The 11,438-nt window shown below is 53.9% G+C and overlaps 1 protein-coding gene across 1 annotated transcript in view; it reads right to left on the bottom strand.

Annotated features, from left to right (window-relative positions):
* The window catches only part of SNX1 (sorting nexin 1), a 17,593-nt gene that overhangs the window by 1,316 nt on the left and 4,839 nt on the right, over nucleotides 1-11,438 (bottom strand). Inside the window, exons 2-12 of the mRNA XM_009895564.1 lie at nucleotides 10,185-10,287; nucleotides 9,119-9,255; nucleotides 7,778-7,844; nucleotides 6,536-6,579; nucleotides 5,464-5,605; nucleotides 4,843-4,921; nucleotides 3,984-4,059; nucleotides 2,827-2,940; nucleotides 2,588-2,681; nucleotides 1,790-1,995; nucleotides 230-373 (exon numbers count right to left, since the gene is read on the bottom strand). Of these exons, the coding sequence (XP_009893866.1) occupies nucleotides 230-373; nucleotides 1,790-1,995; nucleotides 2,588-2,681; nucleotides 2,827-2,940; nucleotides 3,984-4,059; nucleotides 4,843-4,921; nucleotides 5,464-5,605; nucleotides 6,536-6,579; nucleotides 7,778-7,844; nucleotides 9,119-9,255; nucleotides 10,185-10,287 (1,206 nt within the window). The remainder of the gene's footprint in view (nucleotides 1-229; nucleotides 374-1,789; nucleotides 1,996-2,587; nucleotides 2,682-2,826; nucleotides 2,941-3,983; nucleotides 4,060-4,842; nucleotides 4,922-5,463; nucleotides 5,606-6,535; nucleotides 6,580-7,777; nucleotides 7,845-9,118; nucleotides 9,256-10,184; nucleotides 10,288-11,438) is intronic.

The following is an 11,438-nucleotide window of genomic DNA, read 5'->3' on the forward strand; positions in this document are numbered from 1 at the left end:
GCGGCAAGCTCAGCAAGTAAGTCACGGGAGGTGGGACCGTGGGCAGCCCCTCCTGCAGCTTCCGTGGCTTCCTGCGGGGCTTGCTCAAGGCTGGCTTATCCCTTGGCAATGGATACCCGTCCCTTCAGCTCAAAAGGTCTCCTTCTCAAAAGGTCCCCTTCTCACTGCTTCGCAGCAGAGCAGGGAGGGAAGGAGCCGAGCAGAGACGCCGGCACTCCTCATTCCCTACCTCCGAGATCTCCTCTTTGGCCTGCTGCAGCTTGTCGGGTTTGTTGGCCCACAGCAGCCTGGCCTCCATCTCCCTCTTCTTCTGCAGCATGGTCTGAGCGTCCTGCCACCGCTGCCAGGTCTTCATGCGCTGGTCAAAGGCCCCCTGAAAGGAAGGGGTAGAGACTGAGCTCTGCTCTGTCTCTACTGCCACACACCAGGAGCAGCGGGCAGCTGCAAGGAGCTCTGCTGACAGTGACAACCGCATCTTTGGCGATGGGGACATCAGCTAGTGACAGAGCTGCTTCACCATTGAGGTCCTGAGCCCATCTCAGTGTAACCAAAGCTAGACCAGAACGTGGGCTTGCTCTACTACCAAGGGAGCCCAAGGTGCAACATCAACCAACTCATGCTTCAGGAGCAGCTTTGAGGCCTCCCTCAGTACAGGGCTGCCCACCTGCGCTTGGGTTTGGCAGGAGAGCCATTGGAAAAGCTCCAACTACACGCGTGGTCCAGCACAAGCCTGGACAGGCCCGAGGCCACCAACTGAACTGGCAGCATCCCAAACACGACGTCTAACCTGTCCCCAAGCCCTGCCGCCTGCCTGGGTTCAGTGCTGCCATTGAGAGTGGCCAGTACAAGCAGCTACCCTTCCCTGTCCCACCCCAGATCTCCACCACGAGCTCCTCCAAAGCTAAGTGCCCACAGCTCCTGCTGACCACACAGCGTGCTCCTGCACCAGCTCACGGACATCTGTCGGGAGACCAGATGATTTTAGCAGGCCTGCAAGCCACCAGCCCAAGCAAGGAAGACCCCATTCGGCTCCCGATCCAGCCAGATCATGGGCAAGAGCCAGAAAAGCAGCAAGCAGTGTTCCATAGCCTGGTCAGAAGGACAGAGCAGCCAAAAGACAGGTAGAGTCTGAGGCAACGCTAGGGCTCCTTCCCAGAACATCCCAGGTAAGTCTTACTACCTCCAGCGCTAGCGGAGATCTTGGTCCTGCTCTGCAGCACCCACCGCACCTCCCAGTACAGACTGGCAGACCAAGGAGGCTCGTACCTACTCACTAGGCTGCATTGTGGCCTCTGTAGCCTCCAGAAATGACTGCTCAGAGGCAGGACACGTTTGGGGCAGGAACGAGTCAGCCTGCCAGACTTGCAGCTCACTTGGGACTGGTTTCTTTCAGCCTCCAGCAAGGAGGCCAGTGCCCCAGGCAGGCTGCATGGACCTGAAGCTCTCCCCCAGTAGGCGCTTGGCACATCTATTTGCAACACCCCGATCACGAGCTATCAGCTCACAGCCACCGCAGTAGCCGCAGCCTTCGCCTCTGGAAGGGTTGAGGCCACCTACGAGCCACGAACTTGCTCCACATCCTCCTGGGAGAACAGCAACACAGCCAGGCCTCACCTACATCCCGTTTCCCACCTAACCACTCCGACGCATGCAAAATTGGACGAGGCTGGAGAGATGACATGCCCTGTGCTTGAATTCAGAAGACCAGCTGCCTCCTGGCACACCTAAGCCCGAGATGGGTGCGAGGACCAGCAGCGTAGCCTCGAGCTTGCCCCAGAGGAGTGCTTACCCTTACAACTGAGAGGAGGCGGATGTAGTCTCCCAGGAGCTCGGCCAGGAGGAAGAAGTCATTGTTAGCCTGTTCCTGGTGCAGCTGCTCAATCTTCTCTTCCACCTCAGCCAGCTGGGACAGCGCCCGGGACAGGGCCGTGTTGTCCTCCGAGCTCCCCAGCATGGCCAGACTCTTTGCAAACTGGGCTGTATTCAACGCTAGCTCTAAGTGAACGGAATAAGAGAGTCAACCGATGGGCCTCGCTACACCGGGTGCTCCACAAGTAAAGCCCCAGCCTAGAGTTCAGCCCAAGGAGCTGCTTTTCCGTAGCCCCAGGAGACGTCAGCTGGAAGAACCAGCACCACCTCGGCCAGAGCTGGCAGCTCCAGCCGGGGAGGAGAAGGGAAGCAGCAGAGTGGGAGGACAGGCACAGCTTTGCAGAAGTCAGCCAAAACGTGCAGAAGAAGGAAAAAAACCAAAAACCACCCTCGCTCCCTGCCAGAGGACAGCTGGGAATTAGTAATAAGATCAGCTCTGCTCGGGTTTGCTACAGCAGCCTTCATCCAACAGGACACCGGTTCACTTCAACACCATCATCCTGAGCTTGTAGGGTGGGACAGAAGAGGTGGGATTACTGTTTTACTTCTGTCTCCCATGATGAAGAGAGCAGGAGTCTTTTACGGTAAGGAAGCACTGTCCTATCTTCTCAGAAGTGCCTCCCGGGACAGCTGTGCACTGGTGACCTCCAGTCAGGCACCGCACAAGGCTTAACGGTTTCGGGCCAAGCTACAGCTCAAGCGGTACCAAGCTTGTTACCTTTCCTGTGGTTCACGAGCGTTTCGACGACAGCATGCAACTTCCGTAGCCGCTGGTCCTCGCACTCCACCTCCTGCAGCTTCTCCTCAAACCACTGAAACAGGTAAACCCAGAGCTGATTCCCACAGATGGGATCGCTGCGGGGCTTTCCTTCCATCTCGCGCCCAAAGCTTGCGCTGGGGAGAGCGCGCAGCCCCAGAGCGAGGACAAGGACAGCCCAGAGGTGTCCTAATACTTACTATGTCCGATTCATTCATTTTGATGGTCATTTTACTGACGGCATCCGTAGCTTTGTTGAACATCTTCAGTATTCCTGCTCCACTCAGGGTCTGGGTGCCCACTGCTCTCGGTAGCTATAAACAAATAGAAAAGGAGATAAAAGCAGCTTAGTGAGCGGCCACCACAGTGGCATCGTTCTCCCATGGGGGTCCCTTGACAGCAGGTCTTCTGCTCACAGCTACTGCAAAGGATAAGCCAGACACCACCTGAGTGGTGGCAAAGCCCGTACGGTACTTCAAACAACAGGACTGGAGTGGTTTTCAAACAAATGAGGAGTTCCTAAACCTTACGCTGTATCTGGGGTCTACCTGTTCTGCACCGCCAAGGGAAGAGAGATCTGTGAGAACCTGCCATGCTACTTGAATCCCTCAACTAAGGGCTGCCCAAGCTGCCACAGGTCACACAGGCAGGTAGAAGCGCTTCAGAGCATCTCTCCAAAAGCCAGTAGCAGTTTGCACTGCCAGGGGACACTAGAGTAGCGCGGTGCTTTGATGCTGGGAAATACTCTACACCAGCCACAATTATTTTCCAGACAGAACTGCATCTGCTCAGCAGCAAAGTGAGGTGTTTCCGCGACGTCTGCTCCTACACCAGAGCCCTCCAGCACAGCATTACTGCTGGAATCACTCAGGGCTGGGCTTCCCCCAGGTTCAGCCTCTTTAAGACTCTGACTTCTCCAAGCCAGATACGCGGTTGGGTATGGTCATACTCTCCTTGGAGAAGCAGGGACCGCATCAGGCACACGGTTCAGTACAGAACCAGCAGTCCCTTAACACCCGAGCACCAGGCCAAGCCAGCACGGGACACGCCTCGCCTCCAAACAGCAGGCAACGCTCCTATCATGGATTTCAGAGAACAAAGACTACTCGTGCTCTCAATGTGTGCCCCCACCATGATGTAAGCAAGCTAGGCCAGAGCTCGTTATGACTGTGCCGTGCTTAGACAAGCACTGACACACAGAAGAGAGTCCTGCTCTCCTCGTCACTGGTTAAGAGCTCTTACAGGGTTCTCCTGCTTCTTGCTGAGCTTTGAAGCACGATGTTTCATTAACTGCTTGTGTGCTGCTTCCTTCTGTACTTCAAAGGTACTTGTAGCTACGTTATTCCACGCTACTGACCTCCTCCTTTTCCAAGAACTCCCTGACGTCGGGGTCCTGCAGCATTGTGGGATGGCTCACCACTCTCCGTAGGTACCTGTGGAGAGGAACGCACCAAAGAGTCGCTTGGGTTGTAGCAAACCTGGCTCCGAGCCACCACAGCGAGCTGCAGCGTGCGCAGGTCAACCGCACCGTGCTTGTTATTTACTCCGAAATGGCAGTTCGGTAGCTAGAAGTCAGGTCCAACAAGCTGTTCTCATCCACCCACCAAGAGTCCTACCTCCTTGTGGACTCTAGTGAGACTAGCCCGCGAGACCAGACCTGCCAGACCTTTGGATTAGCACTTGGCTACTGCAAGAAAGTTACTTGATACGTCAAGTGATCAAGATTTAGCGTTACATCTTTACTGACACCGCTTTTAACGGCTGAAGCTGGAGGCGGGGCGGGGGGAGATCAGCACCCCAGTGCCAACTACAACAGTCAACAGAGGCGGCGGAGCAAAGGCCACCTGTGGCTGCGTAGTTTGGGTCCAAGTTACACAGAGGTAGAGTTGTTTCTCACCTGATCCGCACTGTTTGTACAATTACTTAACGTCCCTGGTTTTGGGCTCCTGAGACAGCCCAGTTCTCTCCCTGCCTCATCAGGGGAGTTTGGCCAGATTTGCACCAAACACCAGCGGAGGCTTCTGAAGCTTTTTTGAGATCGTTTTACAGCGGCAAAGCAACTCTCTGCAGTTACAACTCTTCAGCAGCCTCCAGGTTTGCTGTAAACCTAGAAGCAGACGGCTTTTCTCACGTAGGGAGGAGAGTGCAGCCAGTCTGACCTTTCAGAGGTCCCTTGCTTGGTTCAGGCACGAGGGGATAGCTGTTGGGGTCTGTACCTCTCTAGAGCAGCCCGTCTTTTTTCTAGGAACTCTGCAGAGGAGGAGTCTTCCTTCCCAACTTTCACTTTGGTCATTCCTAACGCAGAAGGAAGACACAATTAACGAGCTGCTTCAAACTCAACGCACAAGGTAGCACGGTCTGTTACAAAGTACAGACCGTCAGGGTGACGGCAGGAGAGGCGTTTTACAAGAGGAATTAGATATTGCATCAGCAAGAGCTACTCGGAAATTTAAAATCTGCTTATGCCTAACATCTAGCAGAAGTCGACAGCCAGAAAAGAGGCAGAGCGATGCCAGGCAAGGCCAGAAAGAAGGGTTACAGGTCTGGACTCAAGTGAACAGCAATTCAGCGACAGCGCAGAGGATGAGCTTTTACTCTACGTCAAGCAGATGCAGAGGCATCTGCGAATTCCAACAAGGCTTTAAGCCCGGAGCTCCAAGTACGGAACCAGAGTTTTGTCTGTACCACGGAACCCAGATTGTTTTCCACACCCGCTTCCCACGGCTGCTCCGCAGCTTCCCTCTCTAAGCTTTGAGACCGCAGACAGGCCCATCCTTCAGCCGCAAAGCTCACCAGCAGAAGGACCAGCTCTATTGCTCTGAACCTCCACCACTCACCTATGAGACTCTTCTCGGGTGGCGGAGGAACGATGAACCCATTTTGGGCATGCTTCTCCGACAACTTCTCATAGAGACCCAGAAAGTCACTGAACCTCCTTTTCACTGAAAACTGCTTGCTCCTGAACATGGGCATGCTCGTCTGGGGGAAGAGACGAGACTCGTGTCAGACTCACCCGGGGAAGCTTGCCCCTGCCCGCACAAAGCCTTGCTCGCTCTACCTGCTGTCACTTCTGGGGATGACGTGGGACAGCTTGAGCTCTGTGAGATCGGAGCAACAGGCATGGCTGAACAGAGCAAGCTCGGGCCTGGGTTTTCAGCAACTTACCTCCTAACAGGTCTCCTTGGACCCAGCAGCAGTATTAATGCCACTAAATAACAGAGCAGCTGTTACCGCGGCTGCATGCTGCTCGGTAAGCCCTGCCCATTGCCTAATCCCATCATCCCCGCTCCCCACGGGAACAGGGACCGCTGTCAGGTCAGGCTTTATCACCTTAAGACTACAAGGGCCATCAGTGGCTTTTGACGGTGTTTGCAGAGCAGGAGCGGAGGCTAACCAGTCCCCTCGTCCCCTTCACACACCATCAGCTTTGGACCACATGGTGCCCAGCGGCTGCTGTACAGACAGCTAGGGACAACTCTTCGCAGAGCTCAGAGCAGCACCCCAAGGCTCCAAGCAGGGCAGCAGCTGCAGGAGGCTCAATTTCTTGTGACTAAGCCAGGAGAGCAGGTCCTGACATGAAACAAGCTATAGCAGCAGCTCTTCAGCAAGAGCCAAGTTCAGGTCAGCTTAATCTGATGCGACCATCGGCACAAAACCATTAGCAACAGCCCCAGTGTCTGGAGCTCTCCCTAACAGATGTCAGAAAAAAAAAAAAAGAGAGACCGCCTCCTCTCAAACATCCTTTGATCTGTAGGGGTGGATTATAACTCCTGAATCCATGTAACAAGGCATTCAGACCTCCTGTCTATTTAGGTCACCACTGGCTTGGGTAAGAACAGACATTCCAGCTGCCTTCAAGCATGGAAAAATAATGGCAGCCCATCTCAGGAGCGATGAGTTAAGCCATACCTGTGTTGACACTTTGTAGGCTACGTACGCGTTCATGCCATCCCCTACGGAAAACAGAAACAAGGCATTAGTATCACAAGATCAGCGCTTTCCACTATCACCTGAACGCAAAGCACAAGGCTCCCGCGATCTCCCGGCCTTTGCCTGCCTCAGTGGTTCTATCTTCAGCTTGATAGAGCCCCAAACCTTCATGCAGAACCACAGGCAGCATCTCACCGCGAGACCCTGGACTCCTGCCCATCAGGCGTTTCCCCGATCTGACCGCTTTAGTCCTCCTTTTACTTCCTAAGGCAGCCAACGCCGACAATCGGCCGCTTGTTACACCGACAGCATTTGGGCTGACTCCACGCATCTGCTCAGCATGCAACAATTCGGTGGCTGTACAGCACATGAAGCAGTCTATTCAGAGGACGCAAGTCAGACAGCCCCTGGCTGCATGTGGTTGGATTCCGAAACATCACAGGCAGTTTTCTCCAGTTAACACAGAAATCCCCTTGTTCACCTGGTAGTTCAAGCAAAGGGCATCCTCAGAGGTCTGACACTACACCTAATATACCTCCTCAGAGCACCTCCCAGCTCTGGAGATCACAAGGCACGGAACGAGAACAAGCTGCCACTCGTGAGGCTGCTCCGCTGGCTGGGATCAGGCATTACCTTGGGTTCTCTGCACCTCAGGGGCTGCCTCGCAGCTCGCCAAGTTCCTCTGACCCCCACTTTCAACAGTGAGAAACCCTCTTGCTTCTCAGTTTGAAGCCAGAGCGGCTTCCCTGGCGAGCACAGCTGCTACGGGAGGTGCCAGAGCATGGAATAATACGCTTAGTTTTAAGTTAAGGCAGTTTAGCCTCCCCCTTGCCAGCTGCACACAGGACAGTGCTGCCCGGAGGTCGAGCCAAGCTGGTCACCACAGCTCCAGACACCAAGCTCTGCTACTGCAAGCATCACGTTTCACCCTCCCAAAAAACCCGCTCCTGGCTCCCCGCCTTTGAGGTCCTTGGCTTTCCAAAACCTGCTTCTGCCTCACTCGTTTGTGTGACCTAGTCATTTTGCTTGGCGTAGCTCCGTTTCTTCTAGATGTTGGAAGAAGTCTTGGAGAAGTTACGCCAGGATCAAGTTTGCGCTTGCAGAGATAGCTCGAAAGCCGGAGCTGTGGCACGTGGAGGCGATGGCTGCGTTCAGTCCTACAGCCAAGCCTAGCTTGTCTGACTGCACGTCACCACGCAGCAGGACGGGACGTTAACTCACCAACTTTCTCTGGGTCACTCACTCCTACAGTCAGTTCAAATTTGTCTTCCTGTTCCTCTTCTTCCAGCTGTTTGGAGAAAAAGCACACGAGGACAGCAAGTTAAAACTAAAAAGCCAGGCTTCAAACCGCCCCAAAACACAAAGTCCCGTGCATTACAGTGAGCTTGTCACACTGTCAAGGCATCTTTGGCACTTCAGTCTGGCCAAGGCCATTCTATAAAGCCCCTGAGCTTCTCACTTGCATCCGGGCTACTTGTTTCGAGCATCCTAAACTGGGTTTGTCTTCACGACACTGGTACCTGCACAGACCCACGTACAAACCGCTCAGCCCCAAGGCAAAACTGCGGACTCCAGCCTCAGCTCTGTGCAAAGAGAGTTCCCTTTGGGCTCTTTTACGTCGAGATTTCGGTTCTCATCTGAAACAGCGTACAACACACGGGGATGGAAAGCCAGGACAGCAACTGGCAGACCCAGCCTGAACGGGTCTTTCCATCACACCCTGCTTTGCTAAAGGCCAGTGGGCGGCTGTACCGGCAGTACAGCCTCTGACAGACCACAGAGGCTTCACGCTTGCTTAGCAAGCATTGCAGCACCTCGTTAGTGGAACGGTATTAAAGGACTGAGCAAAGCAGAACAGACACTGGCCTCAAACGGCCTTTGGTGTATGAACAGGAAGGCGACAGCTTATCGGTTCAGTGACCGGCTCAGCACCCCGGCCTTGTTCTGCATCGCTCCTTCACTTAAGCCAGTCTGAAGCCAACCTGAAACGCTACTCCTGACAGCACTGCAGAGTCAGTCCTCATGACCTCAGGGGTGTTTGGGGCAGAAAAGGCGCACTTTCCTTGTCTCCAAAATAGTTTCAGCCTCTCTAAGGGGAAAACCCAGATTTAGGCCAAGTACCACCTGATTAACTGGGCTTCACAACCAGAACACGAGCTCCGCTTGAGGACCCTGTGCTCTCACCTCAGCCAGGAGACCGCTTCTTTTAACAACACGGACGAGAGCAGCTTGCCCCATCCATCTGCAGCAATACAGCGTGCTAGAGCTCCGAGTCAGAGCTCGGACCCTCAGGACCAGACCAGCCGCTTGCCATTTCAAGTTTTGGACGCAGTCTGCACCACCACACCAGCAAGAATGCTGTCAGGCTGACCTGAACCCCACTTCAGCCTTATCAGTCCCAGACTGATACTGGCCTGAGATACAAGCCAGGGCATCCCATAGGGAAATTACGTTAATTGCATCATTTAAGATGCGTGTTTACAACTAAGTAAGCAGACAGGTTCCTGCCAATTACAGTTTGAAACCAGCAGGGCAAGTTGGAAAGCTCAGAGCAGTTCTCACCTCCTCATAGCTCTTTGGAGGGTTTCTAGAAGAGGAGCTTGCAGCTACTTCTAATGAGGGGACAGGATTGGATGCTTTGGCCAGTTCCTTCTTCTGGTTGTTTTGCGTGCTGTCTAAAGACAACTCTACAGTGGCATCTGTCAAGAGAAGTTTGCAAGGGTCAGCCTCTCTATCTTGGGTTTCTGGAAAGGTAATTTCAACGTTCTTCGAGAGGTTCATGGGATCTAGAGAGTAACAATAGTCTTAATTAGCAAAAAAAAAATAATCCATAGGGAGAAGACCTGCAAGCATTGGGAAGAGCATGACTTAACGCATCTTCACTGCAGTAAGAGCATTTGATCAATCCTGCTGGAGAATATTAACTTAATCCAATGAACTTCTTATTCTAGAAGGAGCCAGGCATCACCCCCTTGCTGTGTGCTAGAGGAGCCACACACTACAACAGCTAAAGCCAAGCTGGATTTTTCACATGGCACGTAGGCCATCTGGAAGGTAGGCTTCTTCCCAGTACACTTCTCCACCCAGAGGAAGTAAAAACTTCCATCAATTAGTGGGTGTCTCCAGAATTGACTCTCAGATGCCTCTGTCAGTGGTGTGCCACCATGCCAGGGCTGAGGAAGGTCTGACCCTCTTCGTTTTCCCCTGCTGAGGGGTATTGTGTTTCCTGTTCCTTGGGAACAGCCATCTCTCTACTAGAGATGCTTCCTCCCCCTGCATGGAGGGAGGAGAATGTAGAGAACAGAAGTCTTTTAACTCTGAGAAGACACTCGCCACCTTACATTTTGAGGCAACAAAACCAAAGCAAACCCCATTTTAATCCTCTTCAGCTTCCAAACAGTTAATCCTCCTCCACGATTATGCCAGAGACCTGGAGGAGGCTACTTTGGTGTTCCCAAAAAACACCACCAGAGCTTAGTGCTTCCAGAACAGACTGGAACACGAGTTTGAGATAAGGACCTGTGATAGTTCAGAATAAGCAGGACGCATTGGTCACGGATACAAAGCAGATCACTCCAGGCTTAGAGCTCAGAAAACCCCAGTAAACACCCAGTAGATACAGACTCACCTGCAAATAAGTCCTGATCATCTTGCTCTACACGAACCCCATTTTCTTTGGAAGTGCTGCTCACAGGAAGGAGAGATTCCCTTTTTGGTGGCGCGGGCTTGCTCTGTAAGAGGATTAAAACCACATAAACAAGAGGTCATTGACACTGAGGAATGGAGGCCGGGGGACCAAACAGCTCGCATTCCTAGCTGCTGCCACACAGGGTCACTACTACATATTTCCTTCAAGTGCAGTGCCCAGAGGACATCCCAGACTGCTTCCCTCCCGCCCACACTTGGGCGTTATGATCTCTGCCAGCAAGGCTGCACCGTGCCATCCAAGCCGTTAAAGACACCAAGTATCACGCAGAGCTTCACAGCCAGTTTCAACCCTGATCTTTAGCAGAACGGGAGCAGCTAGCAGGTCACTGGGACGTGCCAGCCCACAGGCCAAGTGTCACAGCCCCCGTGCCCGACTGGGGACTACAGCTGTTGGGAGCAGTAGACAGTTGAGTACACGCAAGCACTCCTGTTCACAACTCCCATAGCAGCAACACCACTTCCAGGTGGTGACTTGCACACCAGCACTAACACCCCACGAAGGCAGGTGGGCAGCAGCAGGGGACCTCCTGCGCTTAACTGCTGTGATCCGAGCACGCTGCCGACAAGAGATCCCTTGGGAAAGCCACGCTGTCGCCGTGGGTGGCAGAGACCCACGGCAATTTGCTCACCCAAAGGCAGGACACCGGGGATCACGGGAGCCTTGTCAGCAGCTTAACTTGTGCTAGCAGTTCAACCACTACCACGAGCCGAGCTGCCCTTCCCCAGAGGGCTGGTTAGGGCCTGCGGGAAGCTTTAATGTTTCAGTTCCAAGCGGTGCCAGAGGAGCTCATGGACTCCGCTGCCCCAGCGCTGCTGGGAGCCAGATTGGAGCCACACCACCCCCTCCTACGAGACCCCTCGCAGCAGAGACAAGGCTGTCACAGCTGGGCTAAAGCCGGGCACGGCTCTCTGTGTTTCGCAAAGCGATGCTGGCGCAGTCTTGCACACCGCGCTTTCCAACCCAAAGCTCGTGCTCCCCATGAACGGCTCAGCTGGGACAAGCCAGCCCTGAGCCCCAGGGCCGGGACTTACAACACAGCTCGTCCTGCCACGGCAAACAGTCCCTTAGGCAGACAATTTCGCTGGGGGGGGACGGGATGGGACTGTCCCGGCCACTGGAAGCAGTCTTGGGGACAAGGTGAAAGCCCACCTGAGAGCTTATACACCAACCAGT

Source organism: Charadrius vociferus, unplaced genomic scaffold (assembly GCF_000708025.1).
Source record: "Charadrius vociferus isolate BGI_N301 unplaced genomic scaffold, ASM70802v2 scaffold132, whole genome shotgun sequence".
Classification (NCBI taxonomy): domain Eukaryota; kingdom Metazoa; phylum Chordata; class Aves; order Charadriiformes; family Charadriidae; genus Charadrius; species Charadrius vociferus.